This window comes from Bos indicus x Bos taurus, chromosome 1 (assembly GCF_003369695.1).
Source record: "Bos indicus x Bos taurus breed Angus x Brahman F1 hybrid chromosome 1, Bos_hybrid_MaternalHap_v2.0, whole genome shotgun sequence".
NCBI lineage: Eukaryota > Metazoa > Chordata > Mammalia > Artiodactyla > Bovidae > Bos > Bos indicus x Bos taurus.
Window position 1 is genome coordinate 110,557,020 of NC_040076.1, and position 26,473 is coordinate 110,583,492.

Sequence of the window (26,473 nt, forward strand, 5' to 3'; positions counted from 1 at the left end):
AGCTTGCCAAGGGCAGAATCTCGTGCTGGGCTCACAGGAGGTGGGGTAGGAAGGGAGAGGGGACAGTAAGCCCTCCAGGTAACAGCTCCCTGCTTGACAACACCCCCTTTCTCTTACCCTTAGAGCACGGAAGCCCCATCCCGCTACCAGCCAGAGTTAGGGAGGAAATGCTTTGGGAAGATTACGGACTCAGTTCTCCTCTGAAATATATCTTTGGCTATCTGGAGAACTCCCACAGCCAGGAGTTACCTCTTTATTTTTTCGTAGGTACCATCTCAAGCAGTACTAGCCTCCCCTTGGAATGGCAGTGATCACTCCATTAGCATGATAGGAATCCTCAACTCCTTCCTCTTCTTGCCAAGCCATCCACAAGCCATGTCTCACCAAAACCTATGGAATCCTTGCTAGTCCAAGCTACCATCACCTGTCACCTGGATAACCCATCCATGCCTTTCTTCATTTTGCATTTCACACAGCAGCCAAAGCAATCTTTAAAAATTCAAAAAACAGTGTGTCCCTTCTCTGAAAACCCTCCAAAGGGTTTCCTATGAGGAGTACAAAACTCTGACTGCTCTAGTGTTCTGTTTTGTGTGACCTGTCCCCTGCCTGTGCTCACCACCCTTTATGCTCACTGCATGTTGACCACATTAGCCTCAGGCTTGTGCTCCCTGGAGAAGAGCCAAGTGCCTTTCCATCCCAGGTTTCCCAGATGGCCTAGTGGTAAAGAACCCGCCTGCCACTGCAGGAGATGCAGGCGACACGGATTCACTCCCTGGTTTAGGAAGATCCCCCAGAGAAGGGCATGGCAACCCACTCCAGTATTCTTACCTGGTGCATCCCACGGACAGAAGAGCCTGGTGGGCCACAGTCCAAGGCGTCACAGTCAGAAACGACTGAGCGCACACACACACACACACACACACACTCCCCATTTCAGGGCCTCTGCACTCCAAGGCGTCACAGTCAGAAACGACTGAGCACGCGCGCGCGCGCGCACACACACACACACACACACTCCCCATTTCAGGGCCTCTGCACTCCAAGGCGTCACAGTCAGAAACGACTGAGCGCGCGCGCGCGCGCACACGCACACACACACACACACTCCCCATTTCAGGGCCTCTGCACTCCAAGGCGTCACAGTCAGAAACGACTGAGCGCGCGCGCGCACACACACACACACACACTCCCCATTTCAGGGCCTCTGCACTCCAAGGCGTCACAGTCAGAAACGACTGAGCGCGCGCGCGCGCACACACACACACACACACACACACACACACTCCCCCCATTTCAGGGCCTCTGCACTCCAAGGCGTCACAGTCAGAAACGACTGAGCGCGCGTGCGCGCACACACACACACACACACACTCCCCATCTCAGGGCCTCTGCAGTCCTCTTCCCTGTGTCTGCTTTTTGCAGGGCTTTTCACATGCTGTGTCCTCCACTTCCAGGTTTCAGAATATATATATTCCAGGGGGGCCTTTGGCAAGAACATTATCTAAAGTGGGCTCACTTGTTTCCCAGTTGGTCTCTATTAAGACACCATCTTTATTTATTTATTTATCCCTTCTCACTTGAAATTATACATCTATTATGTGCCTCTCCCACTGGAATGTCGGCTCCTTGAAGGTTGGGTGATATGTGTCTGCTTTCCTGTGGTGTACCCAGTGCCGGCTACAGAGCAAGCTTGCTTAATTCACTCTTTCTCAGGCAGCCTGTGAGCTCTTGAGGGCAGTGACCTATATTTAGAATGGTCTCTGCCTAACATGGTGCCAGACACAGAATAAGCACTCACTATGTATTGTTGATCAGTTGCTCCGTCATGTCTGACTCTGCAACCCCATGAACTGCAGCACGCCAGGCCTCCCTGTCCTTCACTATCTCTCAGTTTGCTCAATATATATTAGTGGAATTGAAATCACTGGATTGCATTTCAGTTCCTTTGTGTATAGACTGTTCCTGTTTCCTTCTCCTCATTGTGTAGCCTTTATCTGTTCCCAAAGCATAAGTGAAAATAAGAGAAGATGGGGGTGGCTTTCATAAGAGGAGTATTCCCCAGGCAGAGATGGGGAACCCCACAATCCAGGAAGGGTTGTGGGGTTGGGGGTTTCTCAGAACCAGAGAGGCAGAGGTGTTTACCCAGCTGCACAGCCCTAAGAAAGGGGATGATGGGTAGGAGGTCTGCACCTTTATGTCCAGCATATTCAGGGCTGTTTTTCAAAAGAATTTTAAAACATTTTAAGTTTAGTTTGTCCCCATCTCCATCTACTTCCCTCTGAGAGAGGTAACAGGGCTAAGTGCTAGTTTCAGGGAAAGATGGACAGATGAGAAGCTGTTAAGATAGTTCTGTTACCCAATGAGCAAACTACCCTAGCTGTTAGGGCAGGTGACAGCTGTGGGAAGAGTTGTGGGTGTGCTCGCTCCTGTGGCCCCTGGCTGGGCTGAGCATGAGGCAGGCTCAGGACTGAAATGTGGCCATTAGGGATGGGCTGGTCACCACAGCCACCAACCCCACCCCTCTCCAGTACTCCCAGAACTTCACTCTCTTCCCCTCCTGCTGCCCTTACAGGCTTCCTGGGTACTTAAGGCACCATCCAGGCCTGGCAATCCCTGCAGGGGAGGAAGTAGGGGTGGATGCTCCTGAAACTGCTATTAGGGAGAGGTGATCCTGGAATTCTGAGCCTATTTGTCTTCAGTATGGCAAACATTGATTCATTCAATAGGCATTTCTTGAGTTGACTAAGGGCCATGGAGTCCTAGGAACTGGAAAATCAATGGAGAAGCAAGAAAGACACAGGTCTTTGACCTCAGGGGAGACAAGCAATTATACTACAGAAGTGCTGTGATGGAGAGAGGAATATAGGATACTAGGAGAGCAGAAAGGAGGGGCTTGGCATACTGCAGACTGACAATAAATATTTGTAGGGAAAAAAAGTGAATACATGATTATTCATATTGTCCTATGGCTGCTCCATTTCAAGCCAGTTATAGGGAAGGCTTTCATGCTTAGACCTGGGAACCCAGTTGCCAAGTGTAAGGAACACTGCTTGGGTCTTAAAACACACTGTCCACAGACACAAACTGTCCAAGAAATAAGCCTGGAGGAGACTGACTGTTAGTAAGAAGAGGACATCCCTGGATCCACGTACTGTGAAAGTTCTGTGGCTTCTTTTGCCGTTGTCCCCATTTCTCCTCTCCTCCCGTCCCTGTATCGGGGCTGTCATGCAACTCAGCTGTGAGGCGATGAAGGACAGAGGTGGGGGAGGAGGGGGCGGGTAGCCAGGACACTGCCTGGGGCGTCCTCAAAGGCACCAGGAGACTCCCTGCAGTTGGGTGGCAGGGGCTGCAATACTTGCCTGAATGGCACCGAGGTTTTCAATGAGCTGCTCAGGAGTGGATGATCCCAGGAGAACGGAACTCACACCCTCATTTCTCAGGCACCACGCTGGAAGAGAGAGCACCGGGTCAGGAAGCCAAAGCACTTCTGACTGTTGATGAGTTTGCAAACACCATCTGCAGTTCCTCTGTCTCAACCAAAACGTGTTAACTCTGTAGGATGATGGAGGTGCACTCCAGGATTGAGCCTCAGCAGCGCCCCTGTCGTGTAGAGGGCTTGGTAGAATCCATGCACGTGAACTGTGGCCTTAGGCCTCCTCTGCCCCACAAGTGGGGCGTCCAGTCCAGGAACACAGCCTTGTTCCGGAAGACACCTGACACAGCTCATGGATGGACATCCGGATTCCTGTTTCCATCTGTCTTTCCATCTCATTCATGCTCTCACTTTCTCCTCATCTGTTATGTGGAGTCCTTGTAGACTCTGGGTATCTGATCTGGATCCTTTGTTTCCACTGACCTGTCAGCCCTGTCTGGACTCCCTCTCTTCCTGACATGAGATCCATGGAGATCATCTCTCTTGCTAACCCTCTAACCCCTCACTCCGCCTTTACCTGTAGCAGCTTCTACCCTTAAACCCCTATTCAATCTTGGCCCTGTCGCCGTCAGCAGATGACCCAGCCTCCTACTTAGTGCAGAAACTTGAATCCCTCAGGTAGGCTATCCCTTAATTCCCCATTCGCCTACAGACCCAAGTACACACACACACACACATCCTCCAGTTTCAGAGGCTATGGGGTCATGTCTGTTCAAAGCCAAACTCTGTGCTGATCCCACTCCTTTTGCCTTTTCTTGGACTTGATTAGAGTCACTATTCTCTTCCTCTCTTGTTCTCCTGGATTTTTTATTTCTTACTGTTCTCTTTATCAAGAAAACGTAATCAAATTTCTCTCATTCTAAAATAAGCCTCCGGACTTGCCTGGTGGTCCAGTGGTTAAGAATCTGCCTGCCAACACAGGGGACGTGGGTTTGATCCCTGGTCTAGCTTCCTGTCTCCTCACTCTCTGCCTTGACATTTGTGTGTCAGCAGCAGTGTTTGTGAATCCTCTCCATCCCCAAATATGCTCTGTTTGTCCTCCTCCAGCCCTTGGCTTAAGTGGTCCCCTTGGTCTGGAATGGGCCTTTGCCTCATTCATATCTACTCATCATTTGGAATTCCTCATGGGCACAGCCTTCTCCCAAAGTCCTTCCCTGAGTCCCAAGCTGGGTTTGGCACTCCTACATGTTACTTCCCTCCTCCCACCTCCACAATGCCCTTCTCAACTGGGCTTCTCAGGTAGCTCAAATGGTAAAGAATACGCCTGCAATGCAGGAGACATGGGTTCGATCCCTGGGTTGGGAAGATCCCCTGGAGAAGGGAATGGCAACCCACTCCAGTATTCTTGCCTGGAGAATTCCGTGGACAGAGGAGACTGGCGGGCTACACAGTCCATGGGGTCATAGAGTCGGATAGAACTGAGTGACTAACACATTTTATCATCACACTGTATTAAAACTATCCATTAATTTCTTGACTTGTCCACCAGAGTGTGAGATGTGTGTTATTTGCAGTTGGATGCTCAGCACCCAGCCCAGCACCTGCACACAGTAGGTGCTTATTAGATGTTGGTTGAGTAAATGGGGGCGTGAATAATTGATGGGCATCCCTTAAGACCTCTCCTACCCCATTTGCTCAGGCTGTGCTACCAACTGATGCTGTCAAGCTGTTACCATGCTCAGACGTTTTAAGGCAATCATAAATCCTTCCACATGAGCAAAATAATGTCCGATGAAGGCAACAATCCAAGTGATCCCAGGCTTTTTTTTGGCTGCTTTATTTCCTGCTTTGCACTTAGAACTCTTTTTTGGCGCTTGTGGAAGTTCTGAGCAGGGCACTGGGAAAATTATTGCCCATAAACTACTTGATGTCAGCAACAGCTGATTCCCCCGTGGGCGGCCAGGCGTAGGAGAACTCACTGGGCAGTGCTGGCCAACACCAGGGGAAACAGATGATTCTGGATAATCAGCATCTAATCAGGGATCACCTACAGGCAGATCCAGAGTGCCTCTTTATGAACAAGGTGTGTGTGCTGGCTCCTGTGCAGATGGGAGACGTGGGAACCAGCCCACAATTGGGCTCAAGTAGCTTGTTTTCTTGGAGAAGGCAATGGCACCCCACTCCAGTACTCTTGTCTGGAAAATCCCATGGACAGAGGAGCCTGGTAGGCTGCAGTCCATGGGGTTGCTAAAGAGTCAGACACGACTGAGCGACTTCACTTTGACTTTTCACTTTCGTGCGTTGGAGGAGGAAATGGCAACCCACTCCAGTGTTCTTGCCTGGAGAATCCCATGGACAGAGGAGCCTGGTGGGCTGCCGTCTATGGGGTCGCATAGAGTCGGACATGACTGAAGCGACTTAGCAGTAGCAGTAGCAGCAGCAGCTTGTTTTCTGCCAGAGGATCTCCCCTTCCCCCATACTTCTACTAGATCAAAAGTAATACGTCTGGAAATAATTTCCCTCTCAGTTTGAGAGTTCTGTGGTTAAAAACAAAACTACTTGTTTACATAGAAAAGAAAAGAAAAAAAAAATGACAGGCAAGAAAGACACCTGGGGACACAGAGGGAGGAAAAGGAAAAAAAAGTATGTTTTAACTTAAACTTGGACTCTGTAAAGAGTCGTGTACATCTGACATTTAGTGAAAGTCTAAATGTTGTAAAGATTTTCTCTTTAGAAAGACAGTATTCTTCTGTCTCTTTCAGAGCTGTGTTCAATACTCACTTTCATGTTACCACCTAACAATCATATTTATGACTATGGTTTAAGAACAGATGTTTTTCTTTGTGCCTCTACCTCTGACCATATATAATGGCTAGGAGTGGACAGAGTTTCAGCACAGGATGTCTGATTCTTTGCAAAACCATCATCATCTTCACTCTCATCTTCACTAGTTACTTACTGAGCCTACTCTGCTTTACATACATAATTTCCTTTTACTCAATACATTTGCAAGATATATACTATTATACCCATTTTGCAGATGATAAAACTGATAGCAAGTTAAATAACTTGCTGATGTCAATAGCTAATACCTTTTACTGCATTCATTAAAGCTCTAGGGATGCTAACTGCTACTGCTAAGTCGCTTCAGTCGTGTCTGACTCTGTGCGACCCCATAGACGGCAGCCCACCAGGCTCCCCCCAGTCCCTGGGATTCTCCAAGCAAGAACACTGGAGTGGGTTGCCATTTCCTTCTCCAATGCATGAAAGTGAAAAGTGAAAGTGAAGTCTCTCAGTAGTGTCCGACTCCTAGCGACCCCATGGACTGCAGCCTACCAGGCTCCTCTGTCCATGGGATTTGCCAGGCAAGAGTACTGGAGTGGATTGCCATTGCCTTATCACATTCAATATAATCTTTGTTTTTTAGAAGAGAGGGTTAAAGCAATAGTCATACATATACTTAGGTAAATGGTATTCCCCCCCTACAGCCTCCTTCCATTTCCATCTTTTTGCGACTATTTACTGCCAACTATGATCTTCCTGCCTTCTAACATCAGAAGGGTCAAGCATTTAACAAATATTCTGTTATTTTATTTGCACAAAACTTATCTTGAGATTTTTATCTCATTGGTTCACTGTATCCGATTTATCCCAATCCTGCTATTTCTTACTCCTTGGGAATTTTTTCTAGAATCTATACCCATTTTATTCTCTTCTCACAGCTACCACATGAATTCTTTTCAGCCTCTTCTCCATTTGTAAAGTGGTGATAACAGTAGGGAAATTCCATTAACGTCTGTGATGGAGGACTAGGTCTAGGACCAGTATATACTTTGTGGGATTGTTCTGACAATTACAGAGGGATGATGATGAGCATGAAGAGCTTATCACAGAGCCTGGCAGATACTCCTCAGCAAGGGAACTGAAAATCTAGCTTTTCTGTTTAATCCCCAGTCTCTCACCACTTGTGGCTATTGAACATCGGAAATGTGTTTAGCCTGAATTGACATGTACTATAGATACAAAATGCACTCTGGATTTTGTAGGAAAGTGTGTGAAATATTATTAAATAAAAATATAATAAGCTTTTTATATTTATTACAGGTTAAAAATGACAGTATTTTGGCCATATTGGATTAAATGTGGTCCATTTAAAAATTAATTTCATCTATTTCTCTTTTACTTTTTTAACATGGCTCCTGGAAATTTAAAAGTTAAACAAATGATGTACATTGTATTTCTCTGGGACTGTTCTGATGCAATGTGGTCTTCAATTGTCACCAGTGACCGTGACCTTTCATTGACTCCACAGTGTCAGAAGAATCATCTTCACGGCCCTCAGAAGTTTTGGGACGCTGCTCCCCTAAGATAGGCTTTCCATGTGGCAGTGGCTTGGCCTCAGTCACAGCCCTGCTCCTCAGCCGCTCACCATCCCTGCCTTAGCTTCAACAGGGAAGGAAACTTGAGCCAGAAGCAGTGGATGTCACCACAGAGTTCAGGGACGCTCACCCTTGACACTGTGAGGACGTGTGCGTTTTCACTGACGTGTTCTTGTTTAAACTGTCTTACAAGGCAAAGGAGAGGAAGTGAGAAGAGTGTTTCAGCATGTGGAACACTCTGAGGAACTCTAAACAAAACCTCATTTTCAATAGAATTAACCGGGAGTGTTTGCTTCAGAGATTGTCTGCCCCTACACCAGGTGGTTTATCATGTGAGAGAGGTGAATCAGTAATAGAGAGGGCCTCCGTCCCCCGTGACTCTCACCCACGGCTAGCTGAGGTAGCGTGCATCCCAGACGCTCCGCGATCGGGGAAAGATCTTTCAGCTTGTTTTGCTGTTTTCTCCCTTCTTCACTCACAATTCTTTCCTTCAACCACTGGTAGCACTAGAGATAAGAAGAACATTTCAGTGTTAATGTCTGGAAAGGGTTTGATGCAAAGACTGTTAACTCTATTAAATATAAGAGCCTTGTGGTGAATTCCTGAGTCTTCTTGGCCCTGACCTTTCTGTTTGCAAACAAGGATGCTTATGTCTTCATGCAAAGAAATGTTCCCTGTGGTCTCGCACCTTATTTATTGGTTCAAGACAGATTGATTTTGTCTAAAGCTCACCATTCAAATCCATCGACATGTACAAAAGTTGCTAAAATCCTGACATATAATCAATTATATCCCGTCTGGAAAAGATGGTTCTTATTGTGATAGCCCTTAGAATGTAGGTGGGTGGGAGAGGGGGAAGGTATTTACATTTCACCAAGGGCTGTTATGTTTCTTTTTTTATGCAGAAAATTGGGTGCCAAGCTTTCTGCTCAAAGGAAGTCATTATGTTACATTCTTGCTGTAGCTGTCTTTCTCCCTCTTGCCTTCAATTTACCCCGTCTCTCCTGTATTCTTTTAATGCGGTTTATCGTAAGCTTTGTCTACTCTTTCTAGAAGATGTGGATAGGTACCAGTACATTTTTAAAGTGGATAAAGACTTTCCCAAATGTGTATTACATGTTTGTATAATGTTTGAAACTTAAAAAGGCAAGGATGCTTATAAAGGTAAATGGGAAACTAATCTTTAAAACCTATAAGACGAGGCTGACTCTGATGTAGCCTATAAAGTGTGCCTAATTTCCTAAATGTAAGGAAAGAAATCTTTTAGAACTTCTCAATGCCCTATTTTTTAGAAGGTTCTGCTCTTACTATGAAACAAGGAGCAACAGACTCTTATGTACAAAACTAGCACTGTACAGCAACACCCAAAGGAAAAGAATATTTGTAAGAATGTTAGTCTGTTTCAGTGACAATAATAAGAACAGTCCCCTGTGTGGCAAAGTTGACTTCCTCCACTGTGTGTGTGGTGACACAGTTGCCACCACAGACCTTTTCCGTCTCATAGGCAGCAGAAAGCTGGGCAGTCATCACCAAATCTCCACCCACGTGATTTCAGTAGGCTGCTGGCTTTCAAGTATTTTTTTCATCATTACAAGATAGGATTTCCAAAGAAAAAGGCAACCACATTGTTTTGTTATGATTTCTGGAATGATTTTGCAGATATGAAAAGAAGGAAGAATAAGCACACCCAGTTTTGTTCTCCTCCTAGATCTCAGGGGCTTATGGTCTGGCTCCTTTCGTTAAGTTTACTTAGCAAAATGGCCAAGAGTTTTCCTAGTCTCAGCTCCAGAGACCTCAGCTTCTTCCAGGAGGAAGCACAGCCTGGGGCATCTCTCTGGAGGTGATGGCTGGTGCCAGCAGTGATGAGGTGGACAGTTAAGGGCAATCAGCACTTCCCGGGCAGCATGCTGGGTACATCAGAAAGTCCCTGAACTTACTTCTGCAGTCCTCAAGGGGAATAATATCACCCATTCTCATTTCAATCTCATAACATCTTTCAAGGACCAGAATGTCTGTTATTCAAATGAAAAGAAAAAAGCTTGAAAACCAATAGCCAAAACTCTCTTGAGTTATTGCTTTTTACTACTAGGAGAGTTCCTCAGGTTTCAGTATATACCACATACATAAAGAATAATTGACTGACTTATCAGTCTTATGAAATTCTAGTTTTTGAAATCTTATTATCTGCAACACATTTTTATTCTTAAGATTGAGTTACAAGTTGGATATGTGTGTTGAGTGTGTGTGCGTGTGTGAATGTAATGTCTGCATTACATACACACTCCATAATGAGAGGAAGATTTCTTCTCTAAATTTCTTTTTTTAATCTTTGGCTGTGCCGGGTCTTCGTTGCCCTGTGCAGGCTTCTCATTGTGGTGGCTTCTCTTATCGCGGAGCACAGGCTCTAGGATGTGGGACGTCAGTAGCTGTGGCATGTGGACTCAGTAATTTCAGCTCCTGGGCTCTGGAGCACAGGTTTGGTAGTTACGGCCCATGGGCTTAGTTGCCAGGTGGCATGTGGGATCTTCCTGGACCAGGGATCGAACCTGTGTCTCCTGCAATGGCGGGCAGATTCTTTGCCACTGAGCCACCATGGAAGCTCTGAGAGGAAGATTTCTAAAAATAACAAATACCAAACATCCATTTATTGAGTACTTTTCTCTCTACCCTCAACATAACTCTTGCTCTAATCACTGGGAAACATAAGCAGGTTAGGGTTTTGTAAAAGTAGATACATAGTATTTACACGACTTTCTGCAAACCAAAGGAAACAAATGTGTTTTGGAAATAAATAGCTTTAATGGTTTTAGAAATGGGAAAATGTTTGCATAGGGAGGAGATGAAGCTTAACTAAAATTTCAATTAAATATGGAAGTGAACCAGTGTTTTTGGTAAGAAGATTGACCATAGGTGTGGTTGTATGCAATAATAAACCCAGCTTGTGGACTGCCATGAATCAAAAGATAAAATTTTGTCTTCCACTCCTATTATATTGCTTAATCCTATTCCTCCAGTGACTTATTTACATGATGATTGTTCTTTCTAACCAAGTGGAAGGCAGGGATGGCTTCTTGTTCGTGTCAGCATCTCCAGTCTTGACACAGTGGTTGACAAAGAGGAGGGGCTCAGCCAATATGGTGATGAGGAAAGATCTGAGAAACCAGGATTCCACACAGTAAAGATAGTTGTCTTCAGTTTTTCAGATTGAATGCAGACATGTGTATCACATAGGGCTTGTGGATTCCACATAGTTTCATAATTCACCCCTTCTCATGTCTGTCTCTAGCAAGTCCCTGAGTTACTCCTTAGGGTTGAGACTGTTTCATTCATCTGTCTCCTCAGTCCTCAGCACAGGGCTCAGCACTGACTAGACACTCAGTAAATATTTGCCAAAGGAACAACTGAATGAGCCTTCTTCTTAATAGATTACTGAGCTATTACTTTTATACATAAGTCACAAAATTCTTTAAAATTTCCTAAAGCCTGTTTCTTTGCCATCTTCTAATGCTGTGGCCATTATCTCTGTGACTGCCATTTTATAGGTAACCGTAACAGGATGGGAATAGTCTGTGAGATATGCCCCAAACACCTCAGTTGGCTGTCAGTTAATCCCAGCCTGGAACTTAGGCAGCAACTATAAAGTCATGGACAGAATCAGTCACATTTCATTAGTGGGCCTAATTTAGCATTCAAGATCATTGACTATTTCTAGCTGAACAATTGAAGTCTTTGGCTTAAAAGAGCAGCAAAGTCTTCATTATTGAGGTAAAAATCTCTAGGTAAAATGCTGGCGCTAAAATGTTTCCTTCTGAAATTGTACCATAATGTGGAAATATCCTTAGTTTCTTAATGTGAACAACTGGAGTTCTTGGACTGTCCCTCTCCCCATTCCTTTGCTCCACCTATGTTTGCATGTTTCTTCTTTCCCTTTGACAAAAAGGTATATATTTTTCTGTTTTTTTTTTTCTTATAATGTATTTTCCTAATAATAGGGAAGAACTGTCCATAAATCTTATTGGACTTTTCATTTATATTTAAACTTTTTATTTAAAAGCTGCTCACTTGGTCTCTGATAGTTCAGTTGGTAAAGAATCTGCCTGCAATGCAGGAGTCCCCGGTTCCATTCCTGGGTTGGGAAGATCCACTGGAGAAGGGACAGGCTACCCACTCCAGTATTCTTGGGCTTCCCTTGTGGCTCAGCTGGTAAAGAATCTGCCTGCAATGCGGGAGACCTGGGTTCGATCCCTGGGTTGGGAAGATCCCCTGGAGAAGGGAAAGGCTACCCACTCCAGTATTCTGGCCTGGAGAATTCCATGGACTATACAGTCCATGGGGTTGCAAAGAGTCGGACACGACTGAGCGAGTTTCACTTCACTTCACTTCATCTGGTCTCTTGATCAGACATTGTTGATCCTTGGTTATGGCTTATTGTATTCTTTCAGGAAACAATTGTTGAGTACCTATCATGTGCCAGGCTCTGTGGTGAGTTATGTGAGTAAGTTTCAGTTTCTATCCCAAAGGTATTCATGAATCATTGTCTGGTAACTGGAGAAGTGTTTTGTAGTTGGGGTGCCCCCTCAGTGATTTCCTCAGAAGCTATGTTTGCACTGCTTCTTTATGGGAAATACCGCACCATCAGTGCAAGACACGAACGAGGCACAGCACCTTGTCCTTTGGCCCCTGTCATTGGTCTGCTAGCTTGGCATATGACCCAAGCTTGGCCAGTCTTCTCTGTACCGAAGCTGTTATAGAAAATTCTCTTTTCTCTCAAGTTATATGCCTTTAAGGATGTAAGCCTGGCAGTCACTAGCGTTCTTGTTCCTGGGCTCGTGAGGAAGACCCATTTGTAGTCGCAGAAATTGACACATGTGGAGAGAAACAGGAGATGGAGAGTCCTGAAAATGGGCAGATCTATGGATAGAGTCACCCCTGAGGCCATCCCACTCCATCTTTCCCAGGGAGTGTCTGTCTATGTGCTCCCTTCTTTGATTAAATAAAGTTGAATTGCATTTTGTTGCTTGCAGTCAGAGGATTCTAAGTCTGTAAGAAGTGTTTGTGGAATGTTAGAGGAAGGTACGAATAACTGAAGTTTTGCAAAGTAAAGACAGGCTTCACAGAGTGAAGACAACCAAGCTTTGTCTTTAGAGATGGCTTTCCACAGCCAGAGAAAAAGAAGGGCGTTTCTGGGAGGCAAAAACAAGTATAGTGCATTTGGGTGAAAAAATGAACTAATATGATTTGGGGAGAGATAAGAATGGAAAAATGGGCTCAATTAAGACCCCAAGAGTATTTCCTTGAATACTCTTCTGTGGGTTTTTAGGTTTTGTCATCTAATCAATATTGGGAAGTCATTAAGGATTTAGGGCAGGGTTATGATATAGTCAGATTAATCTTTTAGAAAGATATTTGGTCACATAATTAATATGGATAGTAGATAACTGGTGGGCAGTTGAAAAAGAGGGGTGAATCAGAGTCTAGATGGGAGGTTATTGTGGCAAACCAGGAAAGAAATGATGATGATCTAAACAAGGGCGGTGCAAGGGAAGGACCACTGAGGTCAGGATGTGGACTGGAGGAGTTGGTGTCCTGCTGGATAAGACTTAGGGAGGAGGAGAGGCAGACTGAGATAAGCCTTGGCTTCAGGCTGGGGTGACCAAGGGACGGGTGGAGGCACTGTTAACTGAGGATTCTGGGCAGGTTTTGGGGAGTGTGGATAGATTCCATTAGGCATGTCAGATGCCCATTGGATAGCCATGTGGAGGTGTCTAATAGACACGAAGTAGTGGTGTTCAGCTCAGCAGTGAAGTCAGTGCCGATGACACTGATTTAGAAGTCTTTGTAACAGTGGTGGGCCACATGCAGTCTCCCAGAAAGCCACATGGGTAGTATTACTTTCTAAAAGATAGGATAAATAAACTGAGTATTAAATACCTAACAGTTCAGTGTTTACAACTGAAATAAAATATTAGCATCTTTATTGGTGTAACTTAAAATAGCCATTGTGAAATACCAACCATTCTATTTTGGGGGAAGGTCAAAGTTGCCATTTTATTTATCTATTTGCCTAGCTCTTTTTTTTTTTTTTTTTTAAGATAATCATACTATATTTGTGAACTGCAAATAACAAAACAAAACAGAGGTCCAAGGGGGCTAAAGTCCAAGCTGTAATTTACACACAAAGTGTATGGTGAAAGCAGTTACAATGTATACAAATGTGACAAGTTATCCAGATGTTTTAAAAAAACAGAGCCTGTCCAAAGAACATCCAGTCTTATCCTGTAGGTTTCTGAGGAGCCTGTTACACAAGGTGAATTCCCCTCCTGCTGATAAGAAGCAGCTTGCCGAGGACACCCATATATTTCTTACCGGGAGAGTCTACTTGGCATTACCGATAACCCAAGAGCTCCCTATTACATTCACTGGTCTGAAAACAACTCATAACCCAACTGTTCTTCCAAGTCCTTTACCAGTTTTTCAAGCTTTCTATCAAAGGAAAGTTGGAATATATTGCTTCTTGTCATCAACAGGCATTTCAAAAGGAGGGTAATTAACCAAAATCAAGAGTTCTTTGGTTGAGTTAGTAACAGGCTTCTCCTTTGTTCTAAATCCCTTCATAATCCCTTTCCCCACCAATTTTTCCAGTATGGCCTGGATTTTACAAACCACCTCTTTCCTGGCCTGCTGGACGGAGTCCTGGCCCCCAGTTTCAACTGAATCCAGTTCCAGAAGTTCCTTGATTAGCATCTCTTCCAGAAGCCAGTAGGCTTTGTCTGTCTTTTTTCCTATGAACTCTTCTACTTGCTCAAGATACTGGACCTTCTCCAGCACATGTATGATTTTTTTAATGCTTGGGGGAGTCCCTTCATCTGAAGATAAACACTCTTCAGCAAGATGATTACCCTCGTCTTGAGTGCAGGGATGTTCGTAGGTGGCATTACCGTACAGATGAGGCTCAGCACTATACTGGACCTGGGAATCCAAAAGCTCCGAACTGTCATTGTTCACTGATCCCGAGGACTGCCGTACTGATGGACACTGCAAGGAAAGTTGTGCTGGCTCATGTCTTGATCTGGTTCGCTGTAGGTGTAGGAGGAGTCCTTAGGCTGTGGGGGTGGTGGTCCTGCTGGGGGTACATCCAACGGGAGACTGGGGTTGGGCTGTTGCCAGGTGAACGGTAAGTGCTTGGAACCTCTGTGGAGTAATTGGTCTGAGCATACCCAGGTGTGTAATAGGCCCCAGGGTATGAGGCAGTATTTGTCCCGGGGCCAGTGGGATACGGTGGGCCATATCCCCTATTTGTATAAGAATTCAAACTGGCTTTGCATTTCCGATCTTCCAGGGAATGTACTTGGGTGAGGAGCCGGAGGTCGGGCAGCAGCATTCCAATAGTTAGAATTGTAACTAGGATATGGTGGCTACTCCTGGTGGCCTCCGCCAGCATGACCAGGCTCTGACCAGGCGCCTCCAGACGCTTAGTAGCCATTGCCTCCTCCGCCTTCCCCCGGCCAGGTGGTCTCCGCCGGGCCGCCCCCGCGCCCCCGCCAGGAAATGGGAGGCTGGGGAGGCTCGGGGCACGGGGAGTAGATGGGCGGAAGCGGAGGCACCGGCACATCTCCACCCCCAGGCCGTAGTAGCGGCCATAAGATGGGCCGTCACTGGGGCCGTAGCCCGAGTGCCTCAAGGCCAACATGCTCCATTTTTAAAAAAAAATGTTTTTACTATTACAATTCTCGCTCACTCTTAAGGTTGAGAGACAGAGAGAGATACACACACACATAACATTATTATTAGTGGCATTAATTTTTGCTTAAGTGGCTTTTCTAAGTGTACATATATTAGTCAAGAAAGCACTTAGGCTGATGAATTAAGACGTGTGCTTTGGGACTGGCTTCCTTTTACCTTTGGAGACTCTTTAATGCTTATTGTTAAGGATGCTTCAAAAAATGCTGAAAAGTCAACAACAAGAAATACTTTTTGAGTTGCTTTTGGGCTTAGCTACCTTCAAATATTCTGCATCTCCCCCTCCCCCCCCCCCCCTTTAGTTAGTGCATTTTAAGCAGGTTTTCAGCTACTTGTAGCCTTTTCTCAAACAGTGATGGAGATCAGTCAATCATATACTCCAAATACAGCGCTGCTACTTCTTCCTCATTTAAAAACATTAATTTGAAGGGAAACAAAAATGCCTTTAGGGAGAAGAACTGAGAGTCAGGAGACCTGGGTTCTACTGCTAACTTTATTATGAGTTTATGCCCTTGGATTGTTATCTAATATCTTTGTTCTCAGTTTCTGCATCTGGAAAAGGTTTACCCTCTTATAAGGATAGTCTGAGAACAAACACCCCACGTATATGGAAACACTTTGAGTTTTTCAGAAAGTCTCTGAAAGAATGTAAGAAACTTAACATCCTTAGCTACAACTGACTAAAAGCCATCTGTATCCATTTATCTTTGTGAGGATAAAAGGAGGTAAAAAACAAACACATGCTTATCCCAGTGCTTGGCAAGCAGTAGGTGCTCAGCTAAAATCACAATTTCAGTGCTTTTCTTGCCATCCTCCTTTTATCCCTTCTTTCCTAAAATGCTTTTAGTTTTCCTTTGCTAACTTATTTAAAACTTTTGACTTTTTCAGACACAAGACCATATTTAATATTTTAGGATAATCAGTGTAATAATACAAAGCTAGAAGCAGGACCATGTCACCATGTTTTAGGAAATATGTATATTATCTTAGAGAACAAACACACTAATAGGTCAACTGTTAGAGCAGAAAGAAAAGTGATAGACCTAGAGTCTGGAGAAGGTCCTGACGGGAAGCACACAGTGGTTCCAGCCACACTGATTAAAGTGTTGGTAGTTCAGGCTTAACTTGAGCTGTCCTTGTGCTGACTTTGTGCTGATGGAAGCAAGAGGCTGTGTCAGACTTCTGCTTCCTTTTGGGGGCGTTTGGCAAGTGTGAATTTTAAAAATGCCAATATTCTCTCTCCCTTGACATTACAGAGTAATTTGTGATTCTAATGTTATTACACATTCTCTCAAGTTTTTAAAAACAGACATGTTGTTATTAACAAGGAGAGATGTTTGGAGTACTCTCCAATAAATTAATCATCAAGATGTTCTGAATGGAGGTTAATTTTATGTCAGTGATCTTGAATATCTTTACTCTTCAGAGAAGAATTCAAGCGGCAAGACTCAGCAACTGGAGTTGATTTCTGCAAATGCCAGCCCTGAGCCTCAGTGACAGATGCTTGGCTCTGTATCTGCCCCAAACCTTCCTTCCTTAACCCCCACCTTCACATATTAAGAAGTGTCAACCAACCTCAAACCTACTCAGTACAACCAGTTTGCCCCATATGGATTAAACCTCCATGCCTTAAATTTTGTTAAGAAAAGTAAAATGAGATCCTCTTATATAGAAGATGGATTTTACATTTCCGTCTGTGTCAAAGGAGGAATGAAATGCCTTCTTTAATATAAGAATAAATAAATGTAGGAAATTGAGTCCTACGAATCCAACCAGGTCACTGGGCATCTCTCCCGGTCCGCAGAGGAGGGGAGCTTTCTGCATTGAAGCCTGACCAGAAGCAGGGCCCTCCAGAGGGCTGGGGGACTGCCAGGGGACGCCTGCCAGGCTGAGGCCACACTCGGCCTGAGCCAGGAAGCCTCAGGCTGCTGCTGGGCTCTTCTGTTCAGTTTCCTTTTCTCCCTCGTTCCCATGCCCAGACTCTTTCCTAGAGGTGGAGGAAAATACCTTCAGCGAAGCCCTAGAACTTTCAGGCACCCCGTTTCCATATTTTCCTGAGATGATTCCACAAGCCAGTGGAGACCATGTCATTGCTCCAACTCCTATAGAAGAAAAAAAACCTTAAAAAGTTACTTCTGCAAACTGGGATCAAAAGTGAGTGGGTATTCAGAAAGGACCTGGTTAGTTATGGGGAAAAGCTGGCCAGATATATATGAGTTAATATCAGCATAAATCATTCCATTAAAGTTTAGGCATTTACAAACTGTGTGCTTCATTTTTATTAATATAAGCCCATCAACTGTGCACTGTTGGTGATGGGGAGGAGGGCATACAATCAAGCCTGAAAATGTGGCTTATCCAGAGTTTCCTGATGCCCCAAATTTACATTTCTTTTTACACTCAGCGATAAGCACTTTTGCTTGCACAAAAATGCAGTGCTTCGCTTGTTCACGCAGTGCCTCAACAGTGCCTGGTCGGAGGAGGAGCACCGCGCCCGGTGCACAGAGAACACAGTGAGCACATGGTGATAGCCGTAACAACCACTGTTCTGTTGTCGGACTTTTCTTATCCTTGTTTTCTTACCCAGCACTTTCCCCACTCACGTAAACCCCCATTTCTTACGAAAAAGTTTCTCTGGAACCTGTTTCGATAAATATGCCTGAAAATGTGGCTTAAGTTTTCTGATATCCGAAATTCTTGTGTACATGTTGTATATATATATTTTCCCTCCCTTTGGCATCATGTGTACCTACACAAACATGTGTCCCTGGCTTGTCTGCCATTCTTGAATTCCCCTTCTGACTCAGTTCCAGGCAGAGTAGGAGATAACAGATGTATAAATCCATCATTTTGGGGAAACCCACTCAGAGATGCATTCTTGGCTAGAGCAACTACCCTATGAAAAACAGGTTTATTCATTATTTCTTCCTTTCATTCTACATGCATTTTTTTGAACACCTACTGAGAACAGCTTGTCTGCCAGCTCTGCTTGGCTTTCATGAGTGATACTCCAGAGATTGCATACAAGTCCTTTTGATTTCTTCTAGTTTCTGGAATGCATAGTGCTGACAATCCCTACATTAATTAGGAACATTTAGGAAAGCATTTCAGTCACACCTTTTTTTTTTTTTCTGGATCCCTGATCCTCTTATTAAAGATAATGAGTCAATTTGATTGTGAAGATTACCTATTTTATGGTAGAGCTCTGGTAGCTGAACCTCTACTTTCTCTCTCTGGAAAAGGTGGTATTCAGCTTGTTCACAGACTGGTGGGATCATGTTGAATTGTCTTGCTACAGAGTAGGCTTCCTAAGGTGAAATACAATTGCAACTGAATTTATTTCTGATGAGAAATAAGTCTGTATGCATGAAAAAAATTCATTTTAGTGAAATCAATACAAACCAAGAAAATCTAGATTGTCAAATAATAAGCAAAGTTATGACCATCAATTTCACTAAGAAATACCAAATCAGGAAATTATTTTTTGGGAGGTTTTGGAATGAGTAAAGTCCAGGGAAAATTAGTCAAAGTGTGAATTAAGAACTATTACAAAGAAAACATAGTTTGACTATTTCTAGGTTCCTAAAGAAATAAAACTTAACTAATATATAATATAAAAATGATCTATAATTAGCATGTTATGAACAGTACCATTATTTAATACGTCAAAAAAAAAAAAACCCTGGAATATTGTGTCATATGTCTCATTAGCTGAGAATTGTACTCTCTTACTACCAAACTACTACCAAAGACCATGCTAAAACACGATTCCTGTTAGAGACCTGCACCCTCCATGTTGTATTCTGAGCTGATAAGATCCACCACCCGCCCCCATATCCAATGATGAAATTGATCATAGAATTCTGGTGCCATTGTGATTGTGAAGAAAGTTTGCAAAAGGTCTTACAACTTATACATGATGTCTGACAAATAAAAATAGGTACTCAATGGTCATTTAAAAATGGAAATGGAATTACCATGATCTCCATGGCACTCCAGCGAGAAGTTCCCCAGTACATGGCCATTCCTTGGTTTATCACATGTGTCATGGCACGAACAATTTCTATGGAAAGCCAAAGAGATAGCATTACATATATTTTTCAAAGTTATATAGTATTTTTTTTCTTTTCCTGCCCAAAGCTTAGATGTTTAATGCAATTATTTGTTGGATTAGTATAATTACCTTGACACTGGTGATAGCATAATAGTCTAACATAAAATATTGATGGTTTGGAGGTGGATGGTACTTTTTGGGTAAATTGACTTTCCATTTTCAGTTTGCAGCAACAATATGAAATGATATTAAAAAAAGAGTGACCACCTTAAGTTCTTCCTTTACTTTTATTGCTTCAGTGTTCCTGGCCAGATAAAAGAATACATGACTCACCTCTTTCAGAACCTGGGTACCTTGCTCACTAAAGTGAGAAGTAAGAGAAAGCATTTGTTTTGACTTTGTAGAATGGAAGGTCATTGAGGATAGAAGTCCTGCCTTTGTATGTTGGATTTACAGAGCTAAGCCTCACGCAGCGTTGTTGTTTAATAGAGATGACTCAATAACAATGTGTTTAGCAGAAAGATAAACATACTAAATGCTGAACAAACAGCTGAAGCCCCAACGGCTCCCAGCCCACACTGGCACACCCTGTCCTTGACTACTTTGGACCAAACTTCATTCTAAGACACCCATGTCATGCATTTCACCTGGACCTCCATGTGGCCCCACCCTGTTTGCTCATCAGCCTCTTTCAGCTTGACATCACATTTCCTAAACAGGAAAATGAATCTCTTCCCAGAGGGGTGGAGTTGAGCTAATCCTCTTGGAACCAGCCAATATTTTACAGAACCAGAGAGCATGGAGAGCCTCAAGTTAAATTGAGTGAAAAGTCACAGACATGGTTGGGTTTCTTCTACAAACCAGGTCAGCCAAACACCCAGGATGCCAGGTCATTTCACATTTTCAAGGGGTTGCAGGTCATGGGCTTTTCTTACCCTACTGATAATACCTGGTAGGTTACATGTCCTTCAGCAGAATCAAATCCTTGTCTCAAACTTTAATTGAGTATTTGTGTTATTTTATTTCTCACCAGCAAGCACTGTCTTAATTGATCAGGGACAGGATTTGGAATGAGACAGTGAGGGTTAGGGTCCTAGCTTCCTTGCTTGTTTGACTTACATAAAGCATTTTAAATTGCCCTTGGTCTTTGTTTGGAAGATGGGAATGTTTTACTCATCAGAGTCTACCCAACAGAGGTAGAATTCGGCATGTAAAGAAAATATTTTTCCTTCTTGGAGAAAGACTCCTAAATATCAATTTATTACTCAACAACCAAATCTATGAAGATAGTTCTTCCTTTACAGAGCAAACGAGACACAAAAAGTTACATGAAACATTTTTCTTGTCTTTAAATAGAAATGAATACGTGTGCTAACATTTCTGGAAATTCAAAGCCATTCCTTAAATATCTGCCCCTAAGTATTCTCTCTTTGGAACTCTCCATCGTTGTACTACTTCCCTTTCCTTTCACATCCCGTTTCATTCAGAGCTGAGGTATTCATTCAACCAACAGGACTTATGAGGAGTCTGCTGTACTGGGTGCTGGAGATATTGTGGCGAATCAAACTTGTTGGTAAACACTAACAGGTTAACAGGGAATAAATGAACCCAAGATGCTCCCCTGTCTCTATTCCATAATCAAGTAAGATGAGCACAGGACGTGGTCCAGTGGCTTGGCCATGTGGGAGTCACCAAGGTCTTGACAACAGCAGGTAGGGTGCAGTGGAGGTTGTGACGCTTCCCATTCCTTCATTCCCTTATTTCCTGTAATGTACTAACAGCCTAATATTTGCCAGGCACTAGGTTCATCTGTGAGTAAGATAAATACAAAGCTCCTGGACTCAGGGAGTTTAGGGTTACCACAAAATGTAATGTGTTATGAAGAAAGCAAATAGGGGGCTGAGATCAGGAATGAGAAGGAAAACATATATAGTTGGTCAAGGAAGAAGTAATGTCTAGGCATACAAAATAAAAAGGCACCAGTCAGGTGAAAAACAAGGGAAGAATATTCTAGGCAGCATGTGACAAGGCCCTGGGGCCGGACAGAGCTTGGTGAACCCACAATCTGTAAGCCATGGTGGAGGAAGCTGAGTCAGGAAGGAAGGCAGGGCTACACGATGAAGCTGGCAGAGGGCAAACAGTGTTTGTTATTCAGGGCTTGATGGGAAGTCACTAATATTTCTAAGTAAGGGAATGATGATGCAGTATATATTTCAGAACACCATCTGACCATGTTGTGAGGCGAGGGCTGGAGGAAGCAGGAAGATCATTAGGAGGTTTACTGTAGCATTCCTGGAAGGAGATAAGGGGCTTGAAATCAGGAGGTCATAGCAAAGACAGACATGAACGGATCAAAATCTGTTTTGTGGATAGAATCCCCAAGGACTGTATGTGGCAAGTGAGGAAAAGGAGGAATCAAGGAAGCTTGAGGGAGGAACAGGTTTGGGAGGAAGAGTCAGGGTCCTTCATCAGTTCAGTTCAGTTCAGTTCAGTCGCTCAGTCGTGTCCTACTCTTTGCGACCCCATGAATCGCAGCGCATCAGGCCTCCCTGTCCATCACCAACTCCCGGAGTTTACCCAAACTCATATCCATCGAGTCAGTGATGCCATCCAGTCATCTAGGACATGCCAAAAATAGAGATGCCTGTGAGAGACAGAGGGGTGATGTCAAGTAGAGATAACTGGATAATGATATGTGAGCAACCTGGGCTGAAGGTGAGCTATTTGTTCATCAACAGTCTATTAATTGTATTTAAATCCATGAGTGAATGAGACTATGTAAGGGAAGTCTGCCCAGAGAAAACAAAAGAGTTTCGAAGAGCCAAAGCAGGAGTTGGGAAGAGTACACTGTGGGGTTCTGGGTCATTGGCAGCCAGAGGAGTAGGAAGGAAGCCAGAGTGGGGACGTTTGGAATCAAGAATGGAGAGGGCTTGCAGGAGGACCTGTGCCCAAAGATTGGAACATGTGAGCATTTGAATCAGAAAGGCCAGAACGCTGGAGGTCAACGAAGAGCCTGGAAAGAGTGTTGTCAGTGTCCTTGGTGTGTTTGGACCAAGGCCAGGCTGGAGCTGACTGAAGACTGGGCATGAGGAAGGAAAGGTGTTAGAGACAACCTGGGTGGACTCAAGTTAGGAAATGAATGGAGCAGAGAAAGGGGGCAGCAGCTAAAGTGGGTATTTAGGATAAAGGAGATTTTTATTTTAAAACTGAAAGATTCAAGAGAAAGCCTATATGCCATTGAGAGTAATCTAGATAGAGGATTTAACTGAGGATGTGGGCTAGGAGATTGGGGAGAATGGAGAGGGAGAGACTGGACAAAGTGAGACGGAGGACAAAACCCCTGCAGTGGGAAGGATGCTGCTTCAAGCAAGATGGCACGACCCTGGGAGGTTTGGAGAAGTCATCATAGGAAGACAGGGGAGACCCTGTTTGATGAATGGTGGTGCTGGTGGTAAAGAAGCTGCCTGTCAACGCAGGAAATGTAAGAGACATGGGTTTGATCTCTGGATCAAGAACAGCCTCTGAAGGACGGCATGGCAACCCACTCCAGTATTCTTGCCTGGAGAATCTCATGGACAGAGGAGCCTGGCAGGCTACAGTCCATAGTGTTGCAAAGACCTGGACACGACTGAGCTTAAGCACAGCACAGCATAGCACACAATAAACTCTCAATCAAGTGAAAACGAGGTACGAAGTGAGGAAAAGGCGAGAAAGAACAATTCTGAGTGTGGAAGAGCCTATGCAAGATGCCCCCATGCCCCAGGCACTTTAGTTGATGGCGATTTCTTTGCTCCCCGATAAGTCTGGCTGCTGACTCTGCAGAGAAGGGCTGGTGGAATGCAGAGGACTCTGGGAGGAGGAGGCTGCTGCACAGAATCCAGGGAGGAATGCAGAGAATGGAGAGCCAGCAGATGGAGATCCATGTGGCCACAAAGTAAAATTTAGTTTAATGCATATTAAATTTGTTCAATTTTTTTTAAAGTTAGAGAAAAATCCCCCAAGTTATTTAGCTCTCTAACAGGAAGTCACTGTACTGATAGCTGAGGTGGGTTTTTAACACGATTCTACTAAAGGACACTAGAGGGCAGCATTGTTAAGAAAAAAAAATCAATGGGTGTCTAAAAGCTTTTACTTGACAACCAGGGAAATGCATTTTTAAAGCATCCCAGTCAGAGCATCAATTCTGAGTGGGGAAAACGACGTTAGGAAGCTCATCTAGTGCATTGCTTCCACCCGCCTCTGGGAAAGGACATGCAGACAGACAAACTGATTCAATCTGGCAGTTCAGAACTGAATGTGGCTCCCTCTGCCCTGACTCCCCGCTTTTCCAGGAAGCTTCAGCACGAGTGGCTCTTACACGAAAGGACCTGGGGAGCTTGGAAAACGACACTACCCGGGCTCCACAGAAGGTCTATTATATCAGAATCTCTGGGGGGTGAAGCCAGGCATCGAGATTTTAAAAACTCAACCCAGGTGATTGCATGCGCAGCCTGGGTTTAGGGTCGCTGTGCTTGTCTACCCTGCTAGTGCTAAAGGGTGGCGCCTGGACCACTAGCAGCAGCCCCTGGGAACCTGTTAGAAATGCAGGTCCTAGGGCCTCACCCCAGATGCTGTGCTGTGCTGTGCTGTGTGCTTAGTCGCTCAGTCGTGTCCGACTCTTAGCGACCCCATGGACTGCAGCCTACCAGGCTCCTCCGTTCATGGGATTTTCCAGGCAAGAGTACTGGAGTGGGTTGCCATTGCCTTCTCCGGCTTTCCATGTTGAAACCATCATTATTATTTAGCCCACAGTACACAGACAGCTCTCTCTCTCTTATTTCCTGGATCCTTGGCACAGAACTGACTATGAAAGCTACAGGTCGAGTTTGTTTCCCTGAATATCCCATTCTCTATCTGTGAAGTGAGGACGTATTGATCCTGTGGAATTCTTCCAAAGCTTGACATGAGATAATGTATGTAGACCAACTGGTGGGTGACTCTAAAAGAATAACACAAACTGAGTAACAGGTAAGCAGGATGTGGTCCTGGTTGTTTCTTCTCAAATAAGCTCAGATATTAACATTTTATTTTTTTTTTAAAGTTGTTATTCTTCATTCAGTAACATAGGTCATCTCTGTTTAAAAATACGTATTTTATGTGAAATGACTAAGTGAAACTACTTATTTTGAGTGAAAGAAATTTGCTGATAAATATATTTACTTTTCTAATTGGCCCCCATGACTGAATAACTGAAACATGCAGAAAATAGCTGTTCACGTTAAACCTTTTTCATGTGAAATTTTCCCTAGAACTTTGAAAGTTGTATGCAAGTTGTTATACTGCATAAACAATAAACCGTAGGGACTAAAGATACAAATAGGCACAAATTAGTTTTTTGATCAAATAAAATGTACTAAATCTGGCCATACAGACACATAATGATAAAAACAATAGAAACCTTAGAGATAATTCAGGGCAGCTTCTTCTTACTCTAGATGAGGAAACAGGCTAGGAGTTCATTGTTTTAAGGCATAATTGAAAGCTCAAATGTTATTAACAATTATAAATAGTTCAGTTATGCTTACAAAATGCTGAGAGTAAATACACAAAATAATAATTGTAACATATAGAGGAACTATATGTAACTTTATTATTTCCAAGTCACCTGTAAATGTGTTATCATACTTTAATGATTTAAAAAATAGAAAAGAAAGAAGAGTCCCTAATAAGCAAAGCACCACTTTAAAATACTAACATGCTATAGGTTAATTCACAAATATTAGGTTTAACCAAACACAATTTCCATTTTTAGAGGCCAAAAATGGTTGCGCTCTTTCAAGGGGAGTGGACTGCAGTGGAGGCTGGGGCACTGGTAGAATGTAGGGGCTTGGTTTCATCAGAGGAGAAAAAATAGTTTTTACTCCAGACTAGCTGTTTGTTTGTTGTTTATCTAACTTCAGTTGTTTATTTACTTATTTAACTTCAAAAGCTTGTGGTGGTGGTTTATATTCATGGTCTGTGACTTAGAGGTTTCCTCCTGGATCTCTGTCAGTCATTTACCATCTTGGCTATGGAGAAACCTCTCCCAGTGCTCAGCTGAGCATCAGCACATAGAGGACCATCTTTCATCACTGGAATGGAAACCTGTATCCATAAATGGAGTGATGCCATGTTTAGCCTTAAAGGTTTGCCTACTGTCTGAGGACAGGCCTGGCTCCATCTGCCTTCCAGAGCACACAGGAGACTCTGGGTTCTGGGTTTTGTCTCATCACTGTCACGAAGTTGGACATGTTCTCCAACCTTGCTGAATCTCAGTTTCTTCAACACAAATGACCAGACTGATATTAACTGAGCATATAATAACTTATATTAACTTATGTCCTTATAATAACTGTTTAGGTGGGTAATGTTTTCATCTTTATTTTATTGATGACAAATCTGAGACTCAGAAAGGTAATTGCTTGTGCAGGTTCTCAGTAGGTAGTATGTAAGGCCACTTTTAGCTTTAAAGTTGTGTGATTAGTTATCTTGCAAGGCTTTGTGCATAGTACATTGTGGGAGAAGGTAGGCTGGGGACAAAAAAATACCAGGGCATTCACTTAATTGACTGCCTTGTATGCTTGTGAATGTGTGATGCCTTGTATGTGGGTCTGTTCATCCCTTTGCATTTAATACATTGATGACTATAATTTATGATGTGTATGAATGACTTGACTATATAGAGCTTCTCCATCTTTGGCTGCAAAGAAGATAATCAATCTGATTTTGGTATTGACCATCTGGTGATGTTCATGTGTATAGTCTTCTCTTGTATTATTGGAAGAGGGTGTTTGCTATGACCAGTGTGTTCTCTTGGCAAAACTCTGTTAGCCTTTTCCCTGCTTCATTTTGTTCACCAAGACCAAATTTGCCTGTTACTCCAGGTATCTCTTGACTTTCTACTTTTGC

The 26,473-nt window shown here is 43.7% G+C and overlaps 1 protein-coding gene across 2 annotated transcripts in view; it reads right to left on the reverse strand.

The window, feature by feature from the left end:
- Positions 1 to 26,473, reverse strand: part of KCNAB1 (potassium voltage-gated channel subfamily A member regulatory beta subunit 1) — a 450,729-nt gene that overhangs the window by 8,412 nt on the left and 415,844 nt on the right. For both annotated transcript variants that reach the window (XM_027542870.1, XM_027542880.1), the window contains exons 9-13: positions 19,470 to 19,555; positions 18,680 to 18,800; positions 17,500 to 17,594; positions 8,138 to 8,258; positions 3,360 to 3,448 (exon numbers count right to left, since the gene is read on the reverse strand). In XM_027542870.1, coding sequence (XP_027398671.1) covers positions 3,360 to 3,448; positions 8,138 to 8,258; positions 17,500 to 17,594; positions 18,680 to 18,800; positions 19,470 to 19,555 — 512 coding nt within the window. The remainder of the gene's footprint in view (positions 1 to 3,359; positions 3,449 to 8,137; positions 8,259 to 17,499; positions 17,595 to 18,679; positions 18,801 to 19,469; positions 19,556 to 26,473) is intronic.